The sequence below is a fragment of the Neomonachus schauinslandi genome, chromosome 3 (genome assembly GCF_002201575.2).
Source record: "Neomonachus schauinslandi chromosome 3, ASM220157v2, whole genome shotgun sequence".
Classification (NCBI taxonomy): domain Eukaryota; kingdom Metazoa; phylum Chordata; class Mammalia; order Carnivora; family Phocidae; genus Neomonachus; species Neomonachus schauinslandi.
The window spans coordinates 63,859,164-63,882,703 of NC_058405.1; the positions used below are offsets into that span (position 1 = coordinate 63,859,164).

Genomic DNA, 23,540 nt, shown 5'->3' on the forward strand with positions numbered 1-23,540 from the left:
TTGTTTGAATGATATGGTTGTATTCAGTTAAACATCCAAGCTAAAAGATCTTACAGATACAGCCTTTCAGCCACTGTCAGAAACTCAAGCTGATGACTGTTGGGGGACTAATCATGAAGGTGTCTGAATTATAGGCCAGAACTTCTGTTCCTTCAACTGTGGGCCTTTAGAGCATTGCTATGCCCTTTGTGAGTCCAGCCAAGGGCCTAAAGAAAAGAGAAACTCAGTGTCATTGGCTGCTGTGGTTCTGCATCAGCATAGGCAGTGGATTGTTGGAAGAGGCTAAGGTGAATTTGGGGATTAAAATGCATTTCACTTTCCCTTCTACTTATTCCAATGGATTCAATTGACTTTTTAAATTATGGAGCTTTGGGGCATCTGGGTGGCTCAGTCGGTTGAGCGTCTGCCTTCAGCTCGGGTCATGATCCTGGGGTCCTGGGATCGAGCCCCTCATCGGACTCCCTGCTCAGCAGAAAGCCTGCTTCTCCCTCTCCCTCTGCCTGCCACTCCCCCTGCTTATGCTCTCTCTCTCACTCTAAGAAATAAATCAAATCTATAAAAAAAATGTTAAATTATGGAGCTTTATTAATACATTTCTGATTGGATTTGTGAATTGCATTCACACATGCAAAGATTGGTGGTGGGCACATTTCATAATTCATGAATTTCATGAATAGGGATTTGTCAGGCTTATCTGGGAAGCTGCAACTGCCCAGCAGCATGAGGTGGGCTGTCATAGGTTGAATTGTGTCCTTTTCCCCAACCACCAGCAAACAAACAAACAAAACAAAATAAAAAGATATGTTGGAATCCTAACCTCTAGTGCCCCAGAGGTGATTTTATTTGGAAATTGGGTCATTGCAGATATAATTAGTTTAGTTAAGATGAGGTCATTGGTGCTGGTCCTAATTCAATATACTGGTATCCTTATAAAAAGGGAAAATTAGAACAAAGAGACAGATAAAGAGAGAGGGAAGAAGATGCAGAGAGACGGAACAGAATGCTGTTAACCACCCAAGGAGAGGCCTGGAATGGATCTATCCTTCAGAGCCATCAGAAGGAACCAGCCCTGCTGACACCCAGACTTCTAGGCTCCAGAATTGTTTGTGAAATAATAAATTTCTGTTGCATAAGTCACTCAGTTTCTGGTATTTTTTTAAAATACCAAACTAATATAGAGGCTTACACTTTAAAATTGGCATTTCTTACTTTAGACATCATATTGTTTCATTGATATTAACTTGGTCACTCTAGATATTACAAGAACAATTTCACTTGAAAAATTAATTTGAAGATACCATTGTTTTATAGCTAATTTTCAGTGCAGTTTCTAAAAAGAATAATTATGTGCATCCTCTGTATCTGTCGTAATAACACACTATATTATAGTAACCTATTTAAGCATCTTCCCAACATAGCTCTTTGCTTCTCATCAGCAGGGACCAAACAGATCAGGTCCTTGACTTTAGATTTCCTCCTGCTTCTTGCCTGGGACAGTAGTTGTGTCAAATTTAATTTTGAATTTTTGAACACCCTCTGAGACACACCTATACAAATTTACCCACTGCTCTTGCCACTTCGTACCCCAAAATACCTACCATGCCTTGACACATTACCCACAAGATTTCTGATTCTTCATCAGTCTTCCAGTTTAGAATTTCTATTTCCATCTTCATTCCCAAATTCTAAGTTTTGTCTATTTTTGTCCTTCTCCTCTGGTTACTACCTTGCCTCCTGGCCTTACCTTTTTTGCTTCACATGGTTTCTTCCCTCTCCCCAGGTTCATTGACCTTGGCCTCAGGGATCCTCTACTCTTTACTAGACGCCATTTAAATAATCTGGTGGAGGCTAAAGTTCTGTGAGTCCGAAGCTGTAATAGGGATTTGTCAGGCCTTAAACAAGGGATAAGAACATCCAATGAGACCTAAGAGAGATGGCTGAAGTTCTAGGAACTGTTGCCCACACAGCCTGCTCTCCAAGCCTCGGGAGCATGGACTTTTAACTCCGAGGGGCAGTGAGCTGGTCTAATTCATGTTCTCATTCTTGATAAATAAATACCTGAATAAAGGACTGGAAGAATTTCAAGTAGATATCTATGAAGCAACATGAAGAAATGTAAATGCAACTATATTCATGTCACTTTCCTTTCTCACGGGCTTCAAGACACATGGAGGGGTTGGAGAGGCCAGGAGAATGAGGAAGAAGAAGCTAGAGACAGAGGCAGAAGGTAGCCAGAGGGAGGCACCAGCTTTCCGGGTTTTGAACTAGGCTAATGCCCCAGGACCATCCCCTCCCGCCGCCGTCCCCCCACCCCCCCCACCCCCGCCCAGAGGCCGTGTGGTGCAGTGGCTAGGAGTGTATGTCCTGCAGCGGCACACTTAAGGCTTGACACCGTAGCTGCTTAGTAATTGTAGAACCTTGGGGAAAGTACCAAATCTCGTTGAAAGATCCAGCTTAATAATCCAAAGTATGGTGAAAAGATATTATTGACCTCATAGACTACAAAGAGGATTAAATAAGAATGTAAAACATAAAATCTAGTGCCTAATACATACCAGAAACTCAAGAAGTATTAGTCGTTCATATGAACTCCTTCTTAGGAAGAATAGTGATTCTTCCTTTATCATTTAGGTTTTAGGCTCAAAGTACCAGGTATACCGCTCTCATATACCAAGAAAATAAGCATACAAAAAATGATTTAGTAACTCAACAATTTTTTTTAGGCATTTTCTAACTCTATGCCCAAACTGAGAATGCTGAGTAAAACAGTCTAGCAGATAATAATGGATTTATGACAGAAGTCACAAAGGATTAAGACCTCTGTGACTCACTCATTTACTTACTCATTCCTGCTTAATTTGCACACTGAAGGCTAATTTAATGAGCCCTAATCCATCCATACATTTATCTAGAAAATCAGAGAGGCAAGTCTTTGAGACATCAAAATGTTTGTGGCACTGACAACACGTACCACATACAGTTTATTTCTAAAACAGCTCATCAGTTGTAAATTGTACATTTAAGAATTAATTTATTAAATCCAGTGTTACACAGCCAAACAAATATTGACATGATGTATCATCACAATATGCTCTCAACAACAGTTTTTACATTGCTAACGAGTTTTGCCAGAAAATCAAGAGATTTATGCCAAAAACTGGCTCTCTGTGTTTGTCTGCCAACCTTGGCCGCTGTTTTGCATCCAAAGACAAAATTACCACAACACCCTCTGTATAGCAAAGCAGATTATAGAGCCATAAACCTACTTCTCGAATGTTCACAATTCTTTGTTGTGTGTGTATATATATATATACATATATATATATATACTGAAAAAGAGTCTAAGTGCATCTATACAGATTATTGAATGTTAAATTTTTCAAGCCAAGTGAGATCACAGAAATGTTCAAAAGCAACCTGTGAAGTACCCTTTTTCATCTTGGAGAAATATTTCAATATAGTTCTAGGAAAATGATAGCAAACATGTAATGATTTGGGGGGTAGACTTCATAATCATATAGCCCTAGGAGCCAATTTCCTTCTAACTTTGGACACATTAACCTAAATCTTGGCTTTCTTAACAGTAAAGAAAAAAAAATTAACATCAGCATTTTGTACAGAGATTAAGGATTAGATGAGATTATGATGGTGAAGTGCCTAGCACTGTGCCCAGCACATTAAAAAAGGGCTTGATAAACATCTTTATTTCCATGTAATTACATCTTCAGATTTTGCTGTTTCTGAAATGTGTAAATTTTGGGGACCCAAAGAAAAGGAAATGAGTCTTGATTATATTTCATCTCCAGCATTTAGCAATTCCCTTGATACAGCTAATAATTAATATATATTTGTTAAAAATGGGAGAATGCTTTTCACTTTTAGAAGAGCGATTAATTCATTTCTGAGTCAAGAGTAAATTCTCTACTACAAGAAATGGTGAGGAATATATTCATTAACCAAATATTCTAGCAAAAGAATTTATTAGGCATGAGCCACAAATTGTTGGGATTTTCAAAGTTTTTATTCTCTTCTGTAGTCTTTTGATCATAAAGTATTTATTATCTATTATGGGCAAGGTAATTTGGAAATCCTGTTTCAGTCACAATCTTACACTTTTATAAAATTTATACTTTAAATCAGAGACAAATATAACTCTGTATTTAACAATTGCTACAATGGGGGAATGTCCAAAATGCAATGGTTGCTTGGAGAGTTAAACAACCTAGCTCTGCTCGGGAGGAGTGAGGAAAGGCTCCCCAGCTTTTAAACTTGAAGAATCAATCCTGGATTTTTCAGGAGGACCACTGGAGAAAGTAGAGGCATGGAGGTGTGAGACCATGGCACAATGGAGATAATAAATATCTGTAGTTCAGTGTAGCTGCAGTGCAAATCAGTCGTGGTACCAGATGACTCTGAACGAAGAGCAGTTCATGAAGGTTCTCACATGTCATATATAGATTTTTATTCAGCAGGATTTTGACTAGTGGAACTACACAATCGTATTTCCATGCCAAAAACCTCATTACAACAACAGTGTGAAAGAGGGAACAGAGAGACTACAAGCTTTTCTAATAGCATTTATGAGAGGATGAGGGCTTTAATTACAGACCTTGGACAGATTTTGTAAATGGAATAGAATCTTGTGATGGGTTTGCTATGGCAAAAGAAAGGAAAAAAAAATCTAATGAGTCCCAAATACCTGGCTTAGGCAATTTGGAGGCTGTAGCTAATAGATTGGATAGGCTAAACCTTTTGAGAATGTTTATTTCAAATAGAATGGTTTAACTACACAGCCTGATTTAAAGAATGATCTATCTATCTCTAGTATTATCAGAGGGTAGTTCCAGAATTTCTGTATTGGAGGGGCTTATGGGCAACAATCTGGTCAGAAGAGCAGGGTACCAATCTTGTAGCTGCATCTGCAAGATACATAAAATGATAGGAACATAAATTGTCTGATGAAGCTGATGAATACGGCACCACAGTCCTGCTCTCACTGTGCCAACCCATGGCGTAGCACCAGAATCTTAATTATCTTTATTTGACTGACTTTTACTGAATGTCCTATAATTTTACCACATTTACACCATCAAATTTACACCACGTATTGAAGTGTAATGCCATTCACGATTATTACACACACATTAAGTGCTCTGAAATAAGAATTGAAGTCCTAGACATTTTCTATTTTTAAATTTATAATTCAATACAGATACAGATTTGGTATATTGCGGAGAAAAAAAGATACTAAAAATTCTCCTTGTATGATGTGAAGAGTTCCAAAGTCATAAAAGGGGTCAAATCCAAATCTCAACCTACTTAAGCCTTTCTTCTTCTGTAAAATGGGGATAACTTGGAATTGTGAAGAATGAGGAAGTATATCAAAATATTTGACACATAGATGTTCAATACATTTCTTTTGGATGAATTACCTATGTAAATCATATATACATGTGTATGTACATATAGAACCACAAACTACGTAAGTAATATATATTCATATGTATATAGACACACACACACATCTATATATATATGTATATATGTAATTTACCTATGTAACCTGCTGCTTTATAAACAGCCTTGGGAACACTGAACAGTCAATTCAGAACTGCTCCATTAAAGTGTATTAATGCTTCCAAGTTCAAAAATATTTCAATGCCTTGGGTAAAAGACATGGTAAATATTTTTAATATCTTAATTTGGGGAGAGGGGGCCTTAAAGGGGATTGAATTTTCTTCCCATTAACTTTCCTTTCGAATAATTTTAAGAAATAAAATATCCACAAAAACTATTATATAAACACTTTAAAATGAGGTTTTACTACCAGAGAGAGACTGTTAGCTAGTGTCTCTGCACTTAGTCAGCTACTAGAGAACCAAGAAGTGGATGTACACTTTCCAAGATTCTAGAACATATCCTAGTCACTTCTACCCCTTGGACTTAATTTTGCTCATCTACAAAGTGAAAAGGTTGGCCTTATCATTTTCAAACCCAGCTGCACAACAAGTATCACCAGGACTGCTTTTTGTAAACAGAGATTCTTCTATGACATACCAGATTTAAGGATTCAAAACTTTTGGGGTGATTTCTAGATATCCGTATTTTTAATTCTCTAGGTGGCTCTGATAATCACTTAGGTTTGGAACATATCAGCCTACACAATTACTGTAATTGCTCTCTTTTTTGTTCCTGAAAAAGGACTGGCATTTGGAAGTATATATTCATTTCTATGACCTATGGTGATTAATCATCTTTGCCCCACTCCCCCACCTTTTTTTGCAACATTTGTTATACACCGGCTCAACAGGTGTGCTGATTAGGAGCTTTAATAATGAAGTAAGAGTAGACAATACAGTTTACAGTATGACAAAATGTATTTCCCTAAGATATTAATTATGTACCAATAGTGTATGTAAACAAAATACGGTACTTCGGGGCGCCTGGGTGGCTCAGTCGTTAAGCGTCTGCCTTCGGCTCAGGTCATGATCCCAGGGTCCTGGGATCGAGCCCCACACCGGGCTCCCTGCTCTGCGGGAAGTCTGCTTCTCCCTCCCCACTCCCCCTGCTTGTGTTCCCTCTCTCACTGTGTCTCTCTCTGTCAAATAAATAAATAAAATCTTTCAAAAAAAAATAAACAAAATACGATACTTCAAAACATTCTGCACAAAGAACTTACAGATTACATTTATTTAATAACAAATATCCAGTTCTTTAGGAATGTTTTTAAGGACTTACTATAACAAAACTTTCAAAACCAAAGAACAAAAATATTAAATTACTTTATGGCACAGGACATCATAACTTATGTAACACAGCAGGCAGATTTCATTGTACAAACAGGATGGAGGGAAATCTAAATTAAATTTAAAAATTCAGAGAATGGGTATTCATAAATTTCTGGTTAACTGAGGCTTAATGATGTTAAGAACCTGGGGTGTTTGAACATCAGTTTTGTTTAGAAAAATAAAAACTCCCCAAATATTAGAAGCATACTTTTCAACATTTACAATTCAGAATCTTACTGTTCATTTGTCAAATATATGACAATATCTGGTTAATTTCTTAAACTTAACTAACAATGTCACCCTTGAGATGCTGACCCGGTTGCATCTCCTTATACATTTTTTTCCCAATGAACCTAACACCTATGACAGGGAAGATAATTGAAACACATTTAGATAAAAACTGGTCTTAGAGATAATTTATTCATGAATAATTCAGCAAGCACTTACTGAAAGCCTACTACATTTCCAGGTCTAAAAAGAGCAAGACAAACACAAAGCCTGCCTCCAGGGAGCTCACCTATAGCAGCAGGCCAAGCACTGGTTCTGCATCACTATGAGCCTTCCTTTCATCTTTCAAGATTTGCATAGATACTGATTTCCTCTGTAAGGGCAAATAAAATCTTCCCTTATGCATATCATTCTTTAGATTATCATAGGGGAATTCTGAAGTCTGTGTGTTGACAAAGCCCACACTCTGCTTTCTCTAATTGCCTTCTGCTCCTTCTGACAATGTCAGATATTTTCTTTTCCCCTTCGTTCTCCACAACACACACTGCACTTTTGCCAATCCAGTTGGCTTTTTCTGTGATGCTTTGCTACAGCTTTCTGTTCCCCCTCACTGTGTCTTTTGTTTCCTTCCTCCTTATTAGAAAACTGGTCATTGGGGTTTCCCCAGGATCCCTTTCCTGACTTCTTACTTGAGTGACTAAACTTAACACCTCCTTAAATGTTGGGTCTTTAGTAAGTATAATAATCAGCATTTCCAATCAGCATTTCCTAGAGCTGTTATGAATTCCAGATCTTTCCAATACTCTCTTCCTGAATGCTATTTAGAAATATTACCCTCACAATAAGACAAGAATTTCTTGAGAATTCCTGTTGTAAAGGTTGTATTCGGAGACTGACAAAGGATACGTAACTTAGCAAAGAACGCTTCTAACTTTATTCTCAATTCTTACCAAGTAGTGGATTCTGCAAGAGCATAGTTAAAACTCTTTGGTGTGAGGTATCAATTTTACACAAAAGGGCTAGATCAAAAAATTCAATTTTGGAGTCTCTGATATAGTTTGAAACTTAAGAAAACGTAAATGATAAAAAGTTAAAGATAGTTACATATTCATTGATATGTCTATATCCTTTATCATGAACAATATACAACTGAGAATTCAACTATTTTTAAGTGTGTAAGTCAGATGCTATCAAGCAAACTGCCATGTATGACCCATAGTCCTTTTAAATGTTTAACTCAGACAAATAGGAAGATTCAGTAAACTTTAATTTTCCAAATGTTCTCAGAAAGAGCTATCAGAAGCATCCACCACTTACAAAACACAGCTGGATAATCCACTTAGCCCGAATGAACTACCTGTGTGTTGTGAGGTAGCAATGACAGGCTATGATCTTCTGTGGAGATGATACCCTCTATGCATAAGCAGTCCCTCTTCACAGGACGAGTGTGAATAACAAGAAGGAACAGAGTCACCCTTCATTATTTCATCAACTACTGGTGTTTTCATAGTGTTTTAAATGGCTGATTTCAGTTTTACAACAATACCAATATTTATTTGGAAAGGTCATCTTATGTTCCAGGTAGCAGATATTACCAACTTCCAACACGATCTCTAGGAATAATTCGCAGTTCTGAACCATGCTTTAGGAAAACATTTCCTACACAAACAAACAAAACATAAAGTTAGGTATTTAAAAAATGACAAGTTATCTTAACATTCCAACAATGATCATAATACAAGATACAAAGAAGTGTAAAGTAAGTAGGTACAGAAGCTCAAATATTTTCAGAATCTAACTCCAAGCTTTTTAAGGCTTGTTCACATTCCTCTCATATCTTCACAACCCAACCAAATGTCTGAAAATTTTAAATAAGAACACTAGCCACAAAAGTGCTAATGCATACACTCAGCAAACAACAATGTAATTTAACCATCAATACTTGCTAATTTAATACACAATAAAATATCTGAGGACAGAAAGAATAGTAAATTTTTTTTTTTTTTTAAGATTTTATTTATTTATTTTGACAGAGAAAGAGAGAGACAGCGAGAGAGGGAACACAAGCAGGGGGAATGACAGAAGGAGAAGCAGACTCTCCACTGAGCAGAGCCCAATGTGGGGCTCGATCCCAGGACCCTGGGATCACAACCTGAGCCGAAGGCAGACGCTTAACGACTGAGCCACCCAGGCGCCCCAAGAATAGTAAATCTAAATTACCACAAATAACAGAGGTTTAGAAACCTGATCTGACCTATTTTTGCTCAATTGCTTGCTGAAATTTTCTTCACGCCCCATGATATGCAGATTTCAACTTTTAAGGGTAATACAACAGGCAGCATGTTACAGTAAGCGGTAACTCAAATTAGTATGAACTACTGAACATTTCTACAGCAAGAAGAAATAAAACCTTTAAACCGAAGTTTAAAGACATCTCCACAATAAAATTCCTCATGATTCTCAATAATCTTTTTAATTTAATAACATTATATACTTAAAACTATTGATTTAAGTAAAAAAAAAAAAATTACAATTTTAGGGCACCTGGGTGGCTCAGTTGGTTAAGCGACTGCCTTCAGCTCAGGTCATGATCCTAGAGTCCCAGGACTGAGTCCCTCATCAGGCTCCCTGCTCGGCAGGGAGTTTGCTTCTCCCTCTGACCCTCCCCCCTCTCACGCTCTCTCTCTCTCAAATAAAATCTTAAAAAAAAAATTACAATTTTAAATCCCTCTTCATTTTCTATACGGTTAAATTTCAATTCCAAGGCCTTATGAGGACAATATAATTTTTTTATAATACAGAAGTACTTTAGAATGATTTAAACATAACTACTGCTCAGAGATCACATTATATTAACACATGCTTAATTTTAAAACACTGTATTTAGATTATAAGCCAAAAAAAGGTACATCTAAAAAACATAAAACTACCTATTAAAAAGTTTAAGATCACTTTTACTTTGCCTGCTTGTTAGGACATCAATATACAGCACTGTATAATACCAAGTCTGAAGCTCTGAGTGTGGACTAAGTCCCCTGAAAGACTGTACTTTTTTAAAATAACAGTTAACAGCACTTCCTGAATGCTTACCATGGATAATGCAGACTTGTAAGTCTGCATGGACTACCTCACCACTATCATATAAAGGTAGGTCCAAATCATTCCCGAAAGAGTACGATCTTACCGTCACTTTTGGTTCCATGTATTAAACATCTTTTAATGCTTATTAGTGAGGTTTTCTCTTACTTGTAGCCAAAAGCATATATAACTGATACCCATAACAAAACAAATTACTCCAAGGCACAGGTAAAGACTCCTACATAACCCTTAAAAAATAGCTATTATCCTGGTAAAAACCATATCTAGTCTAATTAGAATGAATCACATGTTCAGTATCAACTGACATGCAGAGCCCCACCCACATGTCCGTGAGTTTCAGACAAATACTCACCAGCAGTCTGGGCAGGATTTATTCCTATTCCATCTAGAAAAGAAGTCATAAAATTATCTAAGTGGTTTTATTTCTAAAGCTAAAATGGTTTAATGTAACAAGAGATTTGTCGTTACTATGTATACAGGCACAAGCCAGACAATTTAAATCCAAAAACACGAATGACCAATCTTTCAGTAAGTTACCTGTTGAAATATGTTGAAATAAATATCCGTTATTATTATGCATTTACACATATTGCTGGGTTAGACAAGAACACATGTCAATGCCATGATCCTGATAAGTTCCATGGAAGACCATGTATTTTACCACACCACACCCAGTGAAAAATAAAGTCAAAAGCACTTTAGGTTATGTCCTTCGTCATTAACATATTGCTCCCAAGGCATAAAATCTCCCCAGGAGAGGCCCCAAAGTCATTTAATTCAAGTTGCAGTGACACCTGATGAAAGTTTACAAAGCACTTCCTAACAGCTAATTTGTAAATCTAAAACTTTCTGGAAAGTAGGTCAGGTAGAGAAACACTGCAATATGACAGCATACGGAATGTTTCAGAATGAGAAATTCTGTCGTATCTAAACTAAAGCGTGCTACCGTGCATTAAACGCATGTTCTCTTAGACTATCCTAACTGCACCTGAACCACTGGCGAGCACCAATAAATACTACCTTGTATTTTTGCAAGATCGTGAAGGCCTTCCCACAATCTTTACCCTTCATCTTATTTCAGTATCTTCTCACAGGGCTAGTTCCATCACAATTATTACTAGTATTCTAAGATATTCAGAATTTAAACTATAGATCTAATTGAATAAAATCCTCATTATTTCAAGCTTATAAGAAATAGTTTACTACAGGAAAGCAATAAAAAGCTATAGCAAAGGTACATTCCCATTTAACTTCTTATATTCTAAAAGCATCTACAACTTATTAAAAAACTACAACACACCTTGTTAAATAAAGGGAAAAGTTATTTTTAGTAATAATCTGGCATGAAGTGGTAAGGACACAAGATATTGTAAAGTGCTATAAAATACCAGAAGCATAAAGAAACCGAAAAGAGCTCATTATGGACAATGCCTTGACTTAGTATTTACAATTATGTATATCATTTATGTTAATATTAATTTTGGCCTTTTTAAGTCGATTTTAATTAATTTGACTTTTTAAAACAATTTCTATAGCTCTGAGGTAATAGTTTTAAAATGATTTCTTACCATTGGTAATAATTGCACTTGTTGCTGCAGGAACTTTAAACTAAAAAGGAGAAAAAGGAAAAAAATTATTTTGTATCTTTGTGAAAGTTTATATAAAAAATATATAAATATTTATATACATAAACTATAAAAGATGGTTAGCAAGGATGGGGTATATACAATCAATTCTATAATCCTAAAATGTGATTTATCTTTTAGGATAAATAATATCATCAAAGAAAATACTATTAATTGGCTTATATTTAATGAACAATATTTTTTTCTAAATACTGCATTTCACTGCATGTAGGACACCAGGGATTGGAAAATGCATCTTATTTTATGCATTACAGAAAAAGAAAAACACTGTCAATAAATCTATGATCGATGTTTACTCTTTCAGACTGAGACATGTTACTTTTATCATATGTAACTCTCTTGCATAATCAAAAATAAAAGCAAACCACTTGCTTGGAACATTCCTAAAATTTCTCTGTAGAAGCAGTAAGATCAAACAAATGCTATCTTGTATTTAATGGAAGACCAACCAAAGCTCAAATTCCTTCCTCAAATTCTCCTCTGAATATATTGCTGACTTATATTTCACAGGATTGCAATAGTCTAATTATGCCAATAGGAAATAACAACTAAGTTCAAGTGGGTGCAGATGATGTCAACTAGACAATTATGTGACTGCCACTTGGCTAATAGTGAGAGTAAGACTCCACTGATCTACTTCCAGAGGTGTAAAAAGATTTGTTTTCTGAATCAATAAAATGTGGTATGGAACTTATTGGTAGCTAAAGGGAGAAGTCCTAATTCTTTTGAGACCAGCAGTTGTCAAAATGTGTTCATGTACTCATAAGTTCATTCATTTATCTAACAAATATTTATTAAGTACTTCTATGCTTATAGACTAGTTTTATAGATATTAGTTGAGTTTTGTGATCAAATAAATCTGGAAAACACTAAAGTAGTATTCTTTTCAAAATCAGCTAATATGCAGCTAATATAGTTGATTTAATGTCAAGAAGGAAATGGTGAATAAAGTATTTCCCATACTCTTTGGCCACTAATTCTAGTTTTTCATTGTTTTTGTTGTTGTTGTTTTGGTGGTTCTAGTGGCCTTGGAAAAGTATTCTGGGAAATGCTGCTCTGGGTATTTATAATGGCCACATATACATAGTTAAAAACAACTAAAAGTTTAAGTTATAAAGAATCAAGTTTTAAAATAAAAATTTAACTATGCATGAGAACAATACCTGTTACTGGATTATGCACCTAATAAACACATTAACTTCACAGTCTATATGGTCTATTTTTATTTGTAAATGTCCTTTAAAGATTTAAAAAATTTAAATAAACCTAACTTAAAATAACTTCAAAATGTGCTTTAATATTAAAATACTTCAAAAGTTATTTATAGAGATTGTAATACTTAATAAAACATCTCAGATTTCTAAAATTTGAGATTACAAAGTTTCTAGTTACCCTACTGTCTTATTCTTAGATTATGTCCATTTTAGGATAAGCTATGCGTTTTTAGTCACATCCATATAGTGGCAGCATATTTATGAACATTAAAAACCATAAGCAACTGCTGACATAATTACTCCCTTTTCCAGAATGTAGTAGCAACAGTTTAGCAGAAATCTGGGAAGCATCACGAGTGATGTAAAATTCAGCAACTATTATGTTCACCCTACACGACTGACAAGTTTCCTTCTGGATGCAAAGTATTTCATGCTCCTAAATTTTCATTTCTTTTCTTTCTCAGACCCCTAAATCTTGTAACTTAGAATGTTAAAAGGCTATTCTCAGGTTTTCACAACTCACTACTTAAATTAATTCTTACTCCTATTGGGGAATTTTCTTATTTTTTTATTAAGAGATTTTACTAGGGATTTAAATCCACAGATTCAGTTTGTCAAGTCAACTCTTGTCTTCACTGTAAGATCCTATAATGTCTCATCTTGTGAAAGTCCTTCTCATTGCTGCCTGAAAGTCATAACCTTTCTAAAGGTGTAACACCTGCAATTCATCAACGGTTATAAGCTACATTAAAATCTCAATAAATATAAGCAGCTATGTGAAATTTGTAAGATTATTTTCTATTGCATGTCTGTTGTAATTTTTTTATACTTTCACCAGAAGACCAAGATCACAACAATGCCTTTGCCTTACAAAGAACACATATAACTACAAAATATAATAATAAAATATTAATTATAGCTCACATTGACATACTTCTTAAATTACAATTTGTGGGATCTGCTATGCCCCAGGACCAGGAATAATTCTTGCAGGTGATCTGTGCAGCAGAAAGTAATGCTGATGCTGTACTCAGATTTGTTTCCTTTTTAGTTATTCTATATGGGTGAAAAAGATTAAAACTGACTATAAAACAAGTACTACCACTTTTCAGTTCAATTATGAAGGAGTGATAAATGATGTCAGTGGTTCTGCATAGTATCTGTAACTACTGATGTGTTGGCTGATTTTCCATTAATAACTTAAATTCAGGGTAGGATTATGGGTTAAGCCAGTTTATTTAGTTACTAAAATTATTTTTCTGTGACTACAAACTTTTTCGAAGATTCTGAATCAAATCATTTGGATTTGAGTTACTCTAGATTTGTACAGCACTTTTAACTTCACAAAATATCAGTAAATGCAATTATATTTTTACTCAAAATCATTTAATCAGACAGGAAGGATAGATATTAATTACTCCCACTTTACAGGATATGAAATTTGAAGAAAAGAGAAATTGGGAGGTTTGCCCATATCACACAAATAATTAATGACACAATTAAACGTCTCACAAGTCACATTTTATGCCATTTCCACCAGACCAAGCTACTCTTGTAGTGTTATGTCCAACGAACTGCTTTATGGATGCATCTGATAACTCCGGATGAAAAAAATCTTATTTCTTAAGAACCAAAAACCCAAAATGCTTTAAAAGACTACACACTTTTAAAAGCAACCAGTTGACATGCTCATACAGAAAACTTGAGAAATATGATAAAGACATTAAAAAATTCTAATTTGAGAATCAAAATGAGTAAAAACAGGTTTACGGACTACACTGTAAAATAATGTTGCTGTTTAAAAAAATTCCCATATCCTCAAACCTTTTCAATTTCAGTAAAACTTTTCCTGAAAATTTTCAATGGATGCATTAAACAGAGATTTGTTTAACTCACTTTCCCTACCTCTATTAAGTCTTAACTTCCATTCACTTACTTCTGTAAGTAGGGCTTAACTTTTTGATAGCATTAACCTAGTAATGAATCCACATGGAAGTGGTAGGTCAGAGTACATGCAAAATTTAAGACTTTTTTTTTTTTAAGATTTATTTATTTATTTGAGAGAAAGAGAGAGAGAAGGGAGGAGAGGGAGAGAGAAGCAGATCAGGGCTCGATCTCATGACCCTAAGATCAAACCGGAGCTGAAGCCAAGAGTCAGACGCTTAACCAACTATGCCACTCAGGCGCCCCGCAAATTTAAAGACTTTTGAAAAAGATACCAGTAAACTGCATTCCATACAGGTTGTTCCAATTTCTACACTTACTTCTTCTGCTGCAAACTTTAAGACTGCTGTGAAAGGTGTACTTTCAGGAACACTAAGTCTGCAAGAAGAATTAAAAAGAATTTTTTAAAAAGCTGATTATTCTTAAAGCCCCTCGTTCCTTATTTTGGCTAATGTGGTAGACCTGGACAAAACTGTTTTTTGAGGCTGAAGGTTGTCTATTTTGACTGCACACTATGCTCATTAACTTTAAAATGAAAAAAAAAAAAAGCAATTAGTTTCCTAATTGAGATGATGCCCACAGCTCCACCTGAAAATTAACCCATATAGGTGAAACCTTATATATTTGTAATACTTTGATACAAAAAGTTCTAGCATATAGGCTGCTGGTTTCCACAAATGGATTTCAAAAAGTCACATTTCTCCTTAGTCATCAGTCCACTTTACCACCTCCAGTCCAAACACCTCTGCACCTGATGCAGGAAGATCATCACTTTCATTGTAAGAGTCTAGCTTAACCTTCTCATGAACTTTTCAGTGCACTCTTAATAATCAAGTCTGAAATAGATTAAATTGGTGTAAATGAGTATGTTCACTATGATAAAATGTGAAGTGATTTTCTACCTTTATATCATCATTAGAAAAAGGGCTTAATACAATCTGAAATAACATTTTGTAGAGTAATGTGTGATTTTGTTACTAACTTGTACTGTGTGAAGTCTATGAAAGATTACCGATAAATGGTCAATCTCTATGAATTTTCCAATTTAAAAACTAAAAATAGAATTGACATTATACCCTAAGAAAACACTTAAAAACAAAGAAGTTAAAAAAATATATATAAAAAGTTCCTAATGTGAAATAAATAAAAATGACTCAAGACTGTAAAACAGATTATCTTTCAAACCAGGGAAGTGACTGGCAAGCTAACATTTCTCTTTGAAACTTCTCTATTTGTCACCAGAGTATTGTTCTTTAATGTTGTAATAAATTACCATTATGTGACATCTTAGGTATGTGTCCCATTTCTTCACTTAGTTACAGATCACTGAATATAAAAATCACTAGCTGCCACAACACATTATAATGACTTCCAGTAGGAGATTCTTGGCTGCCACCATTCTACTTCTCCAAAATACCACTCAAGAGTGAAAATGGACATTTTTCTCCCCTTTTCTTTCCTTGTTTTTTTGGAGACAATAGAAACAAAATTCTAAAGGATAGCCATTTGTTTAAAAAGTATCTGCTAAAATGGGAATGTGATAGTATACAAAGCAGGGAATTGTACTTGGCAAGTATTTCTGTAGTACATTTACAGTTTCGAAACTGAGATTCATTTTCCTAAAACTGTGCTTCAAAGGAACTCTTAAAACCTTAGGGTTTCAATTCACTTGTGAACTGCAGACAGGAAATGTCCCTGTAATACATACCTAAATGTCATACTGATATTCATTAAAATATGTTTCTACCTGTATTTTAAATTGGTGAGACTGTCCAAAGATAATCCAATAAAATAGTAAAATGAAAACGTATTTCTTTCTTTTTTTTTTTTTTTTAAAGATTTTATTTATTTATTTGAGACAGGGAGAATGAGAGAGAGAGCACATGAGAGGGGGGAGGGTCAGAGGCAGAAGCAGGCTCCCTGCCGAGCAGGGAGCCCGATGCGGGACTCGATCCAGGGACTCCAGGATCATGACCTGAGCCGAAGGCAGTCGCTTAACCAACTGAGCCACCCAGGCGCCCTGAAAACGTATTTCAATGCATGTTCTAAGTGGCAGAAAAATCAGAGGGACTGGGAGTTATGCAACTCCACAAATTTTATCTAGATTTGAATTTGTTTTGTTTGCCAGTTGCATCATTTTGCAAATTTGGCGCTTAAACACTACACTGGTGGTTTGAATAAATGGGAATTATTCTGTATATTAAGAGGAATTTTTAAAGTAAATTACTAGTAAATTTTGTCTTTTTAATAAATATTACATTTGAACAGAAATATGACAAAACTTGACAAGTGCTATTATAAAGAACTGAGAATGAAGTTTCTATAGGAAACTGAAGAAGGGAGAGATGAACTCCCCCGACAATTACAGAAATCTTTACTGAGGTGACATTCTGATTATTAAAGGGTGTTGTTTGTCCAGAAGTCGTGGTCCCAAGACTACAATCCAAACACAGAAAAGAACATGTGTAAAAGCAGAGAGGACTAAAGGGCTCCCTTGTCAATATGTGAACATTGACTGAAGCTTTGATTAAGTAATTATGGTAGTAAGGAAGGTGAGAGAAGAGGTGCGAATGAGAATGAAAGATAGGAATCAGACTGAAAAAGTCAAAGCTACATTTAATTCATCCCGTATATACAAGAGAACATTTGATTGAACATTTCTATAACCTAATGGCAATACCAAGAGTGAATCTATCAAAAAACAAAAAACAAAACAAAAAAACCAGTAAAAACTCTGACATCCCCCAGAATAAATGAGGAACTGAAACATCCTTTTTAGAATTCAACTATTAGTAATGCTAGAAACTCAAAGACCATTTTTCTTTTCTTTCTTTTTTTTTTTTAAAGATTTTTATTTATTTATTTATTTATTCATGAGAGACAGAGAGAGAGAGAGACAGAGGGAGAAGCAGGCTCCCAAGGAGCAGAGAGCCCGATGCGGAACTCGATCCCAGGACCCTGGGATCATGACCTGAGCCGAAGGCAGATGCTTAACCATCTGAGCCACCCAGGCGCCCAAAGGACATTTTTCTATCAAAGCATATATTTACTGGCTTGGCAAGTGAAAAGTAACATTAAAAAGTCAAAGCATGTTCTCCCATAAATTTTAAAAATTGCATTTAATAGTACCCAAGTACTAGTTACCAATTACTTTGAATAGGATATATAGCATAACTAACCTTACACACACACATACACACACGTTATACGTATTTTATATACAAACACACCCATATACAGATCATACATACACACACTAAACACTAGGTATGCCTATTATATTCACTCAGTCACCAATATTAATTGAACTGGTACCAAATTCCAGGCACTCTTACAGATACTACTGCTGTCCTACTCTGTCCTTTCTCCCACCTTCTCACTTTTTTTCTAGAGAATATTTATACATTGATGAGAATAACCCAGTATAAAGGGAGAAATCAAAGATGATGAGGAGAGAGGAATCTCTGGACTCCATCTACTTTAATCTTGAGAAGACTAAAATAGATGAGATCCAGAGCCCAAGTGGTACAGCTGGTTTTCATAGGAATAAAGTCATGTTTTCCTTTGTAATAGGATGGTGGACAGAAACTATGGGTTTATAGACATAGTAGTAGCTTTAGAGATGTGATGATGGAAAGATGAATTTTCCTCTGATGGCTTCGGAAAAAGGGAAAAGCATTGTAAAAAGTATGAACAGATTTTTAAATTCTTTCAGAGAATAAAAAGAAAAATAAGCAAACCTGGGAACTGTAGCAGAGCATTAGGTACTATTGAGCATAGTTGTGAATTTTACATAAAATCCATCAGCCTAATTGTGTAATTTTCTCTAAAGACATTCAGCTATGTACAGAGAACATGGTGATTGAGCTCAGAGTTGGATGTTTCACCAAGCAAAACATACTGGGGAGAGGAGAACACCAGAGTTGAGGTGAGTGGACACCAGACAGAATGACCAGACCATGGACTCTAGGAGGGTAAGAAAAGGAACCGGGTAAAGCAGGGGGGAGAGGGTAGTGACAGATTTAAAAAGCAGTCTGATCAATGAATTAATTCCTTTTAATTCATTACTCTGAAATATTAGAGTAAATTAGATGTAAGAAGAAAATGTGGTCATCCACAAGAGCATACTTGAAAATGACACCTTAGCTGGAGCAGTTACTGAAAAACACCTTAAGGTTTTAGGCTGTAACCACGTATATTTGAGATAAGGTGAAAAAAAGATTCATCTAGAGATCAAATGATCAAAAAAGCTTAACGGTAGGAGTTGCATGGGAAAAAGCTTAAGGGTAGGAGTTGTATGGGTCATAGATAGTTAAATCACTGAGGCTGACAACTGCTAACAGTTTGGTTAAGTAGGTCTCGATATTAATTATATTAACTATGCTTAAAATCCTACTGAAGTCTTGTCCTTTGCCGCATTTTATGCGACTTCCAGCTGCAATAATGTTTATCTAAAATCACAGAAAATTCCGGATGAATATGTAGTTGAGGCCGTGCCAATCCATCATTCAACTGCTAAAGGAGAAAAAAAGGCCTCGCGTGGATAAACTGCCCTATTTCTGCATTTCCCATTCCTACTAATCACACTTTATTAAATCCCAACATAATAAGTGTATGACTTGAAGCTCATTACTTTGTGACGTCCGACTGTTGAGTCACTCACACGGAATCACAAGACGGACAGTGATAAACGTTCAAGTAATTTCAGAATCTGAACTGGGCTGTCTTCCCCTTCCTGTAACAGCTGGTCAAAGCGGCAAAAGTCCCTTCCAATCAGGAGCAGATAGGGACTTCCTTAAGGACCCCAGCAAATCATTAGAGTCGTCTACACGTCCTCCCGCTCCAACACCCACCCAGGGAGTCCCGTGGACAGGTCACCACGTTCCAGTCACACGCCCTTGCTCCTTCGCGCCGGGGTGAGCTGACACTCAGTGCAACGGGCGCGGGATGTCGCCTCTCAGGCTCGAGGGGGATGGGGGAGGCTCCAGGAAGAGTGAGGGAGGGGAGAAGGGACGGCATGCAGCCTGCTGGGGTGGGAGAGGATCTGGAGGCCAGCCTGGTCCCCCCTAACCCGCAAGCCACACCGCCGCCAGGCTACTCACACTTTGTAAGGCAGCCGCGGGTCCGACGTCAGCGTGATCTTAAAGGAAACCTTCGACCTGAGGAGGAGAGCGGGAGAGAGTTAAAGTCGTGCAGTGGGACCAGGGGTTGGAATCGGGGTCAAAAAACACTTACATGGTGGAGCCGCTCCGGGTGGAGATGCCCGCCAATTCCGCCTGGTCTCCCACTTCCTCTGCCGTGCCCGGGAACGCACCGCCCCACTCAGGTCCACGTCTCCCTCAGCAAACTGGGGACCTCCAAAGTTGCTGTTGTCTAAGGCACTGCCTGAAAATCGGCTCCTGTTGTTCGAGCTAGGCGGAGCGTACAAGTTACAAAGAGCTACTTCTTTTACATATCAAGCTCTGAGACTAAAGTATGGATCGTATGGAAGAATATTTTTCTAACTGCGATTATGTTCTTCCGTATTTTCAGTCAGGCAATACCAATACGGGTAGACACGGTAGGACTCTAGGTCGCAGCTGGCAGCCTGGGGCGGAAGTAAGAGCATAGAGTAGGCGGGCGCAGAGTGAGGCGTGGCGAGGGGCGGGAGGTGGGCGGGAGGTGGGCGGGGCTGGGGGGGGCCGGCGTTCCACGAAGTTGCTAAGGCAACCGGTTCGCGGAAAATCTGGAGTGTGGAGTTCAAGACACTGGAATCTTCGCTCCGCTTTAGTGTTAGTATTCTTCTGTCTTTCCAGCAATGCAATGCTGTTATATCTTGTATTTCCAATTTTTTCCCCTTAACACTAAACACAATACTGACGTCTAACTTCAACAGACAACAGTTACCAAGTTGGTGAGATAGACAAGATCCCTGGGCTAGAGCAACTTGGAGTGTAGATGGAAAGAGCAATCCATGAACAGGATTCCAAAAGTTTATTGTGTGGCCTAATTGGATTAAATCAGGGAACTAGGGTGCTGATCATCAGCACATTTATTCAATTTAATAACAAACTTTGAATCCTTTCTATGTGGCAGGCAGTAAAAAGCTAAACGCTGGGGATGCTGGAATGAGTAAGATAGGTAGGTGCCAACCCTCTGGGATCTAACAGAAGTTCTAGTATGTGAAGACAGACTGAATGTCCTCTAAATTTATTACAAATCTAATCATCTGTGTTTGCAAGATAAACATCCCTCTCACAATGTCTGTAATGCCTTTTCTAAGAAATATTGCAATGAATGACAAAATAGGAAACAGGTAAGTACTAAAATAATGAGGAGATCTAGCTAATTTTTCAGATATTATGTTAGATTTTTTAAGGAGAGATAGCTAAGAGGAATAGGGAAGCAACTGCAGTAGGAATGTTAAAGACCAATTTCTGTAATTTTGTATCAGAGTGCTCTTCTGTGGTCACAGCTCCCCAGGGAGAGAGTGCTGACTCTGCCTTAGAAAAGAAAGGCTTTGATATTCTCATGACACTCATGTGTGTTCTTCACTTAGAAAAATGCAGAAAATGCAGAAAGCTGGAGGCAAATGTTGATTGATAGATTTGGGGATTGACAGGTATAGCATTAATAGCTGAAACTATGGGATTAGTTGGTATGACTATGATTTTTGAGAACAGCAGTAAGAAGAAAACTACTGATTGTGTCTACCTGGTGTCAGCCAAGCAATGAAGAGACTAGAGTGCATACTTACAGTCTTTATTTCTAAAAATACGTATGTATTTTTAAACAATATTTGCATCTTTTTTATTTACAGTTTTATTTCTGCTCGTGTATAAAAACATGTTGTAAAATCCTGAAGAGAAAAAGTATTTTGTTTATAGAGTTTTTATTATATTTATAAAAAGTAATGAAGACAAGATTCAACCCCAGGCAGTGTGACTTCAGTACTCACATTCCATTACCTCTTTAGAAAACATATTAATATAATGTATTATATCAAAAGGACAAGGGGAAAATATTGTGTTCAAAAGATATTGAAAAGAACTTATTCCTAAATCTTTAGAATTCTTTCCCACCTCAATACCCTAACCTTCCTACCCATATATTTGTATCCTCAGAGTCACAGCATAATTTCTAGAGCCTTCTGAGTTTTATTTTCTTGATACAAGAAAAGAATTGATAAATAGATTCATTTATACTTAATATTATTTGTTCTTTTAAACTTTGCTAGGGCATCCAGCAAAATTTGGCAAGTATATCAGAAAAAGAACCTTATTTACTGAAACGTTAAAGTGCTGAAGTACATTTAATGACCGTAAACAAAAGCGAACTCTGGATTTATGAGGTAATTGGCAAATGCAACATTTAAAGGCAAGGAACAGCATAAATGGCCTAATGTGTTTTGGAAGGGATCCAATTAGTATCATGTAGAGGCAGAAATGATTATAGAGTGCACAGTATGACCATATTAGAACCCATTAAATATAAATGAAACACCAATGTTCTGTTTGCAAAAGCATACAAATTTCTCATTATTAGAAAGGAATTGGAGGGAAATTAAATTTGTGTAAGAACTAAAAAGATTTGCTTATGTAGTCATAAAAATCCTTCTTACCAGTATATCTGTAACCAGCTTTAAATAAGATAGAAAACGTCAGATTTGGAAGCAAAAAAAAAAAAAATTGTCTTCCTAAGTTTTTGACCCTAATTTGACTATATTTATGATTATGACTAAAATCACCTGATACTCTAATTATGTAATCCTGAAAGATTTTCACTGGGATAATCTTAGGATCTTTTACTCCAAACATTTCATATTACAGGAAAAAAATTGTAGTTTGGCCAATTGATAATGAATGGATATTTTTATTGCAGTTTAATTTGGTCATTTTTTAAAATTATCTTTACTCTTCCTACAATCCTCTATGGGACATTAATATCATTGGGGCCATGATAATAATAATGGCTCAAAATGTATTAAGATTTACTTTGTGCTAAGTATTATCTTTAACATTTAGTATAAGGGGAATCACAAAATACAGATTTTAAACTATGATTGCCTTTAAGTTATATATCAATGAAAAGAAACCTTAAATGGGAGAGTTGATCTGGTAGACAAAAGTACTTGGGAATATGTAAATGTTGTGTTGATCCTAAGATACATCCCTGAGAGCCAAAGAACGATGAAATATAGGTGAGATTAGAGCCTAGTAAAGCCTTAGAGGAGATCACAGCTCTAAATGTGCTGCACTTGATTATTATTTTATTTATTTATTTTTCTGATTGAGAGAGAGAGAGCCAGAGAGCTGGGGTGGGGGTAGGGGGGAGGGAGAGAATTCCAAGCAGACTCCACCTAGAGCTTGGACCCCATACAGGGCGCTTATCTCACCACCCTGAGATCATGACCTGAGCCAAAACCAAGAGTCGGATGCTTAATTGAATGAGCCACCCAGGCACCTTTGCCCTTGATTATTATGATTCCATACCCTTCCCAAATATTTCCTGAAATTAAATGAGAAAAAAAGGGCTTTTCTTAGGAAGGTCATTGTTTGACTATAAGCCTTGTAAATGTGAGATATAATCACAAGACTTGGAATATTTTAACTACAGAATTTGTAAAATACTTTCATTGTGAG

The 23,540-nt window shown here is 36.3% G+C and overlaps 1 protein-coding gene across 3 annotated transcripts; it reads right to left on the reverse strand.

The window, feature by feature from the left end:
* Positions 1–2,953: 2,953 nt before the first annotated feature.
* UFM1 (ubiquitin fold modifier 1) lies at positions 2,954–20,220 on the reverse strand. 3 transcript variants are annotated; one of them, XM_021678305.1, is made up of 7 exons: positions 20,155–20,220; positions 20,022–20,078; positions 15,240–15,297; positions 11,684–11,723; positions 10,468–10,500; positions 8,612–8,675; positions 2,954–4,919 (listed from the first exon to the last, which is right to left on the reverse strand). In XM_021678305.1, coding segments are annotated over exons 1-7 (255 nt in total). In that variant the 5' UTR covers positions 20,157–20,220; the 3' UTR covers positions 2,954–4,918. The 3 variants fall into 3 exon arrangements, with proteins under 3 accessions (XP_021533980.1, XP_021533978.1, XP_021533977.1); XM_021678303.1 differs by having other exon boundaries at positions 8,563–8,675; XM_021678302.2 differs by lacking the exon at positions 2,954–4,919 and having other exon boundaries at positions 6,667–8,675.
* Positions 20,221–23,540: the final 3,320 nt, after the last annotated feature.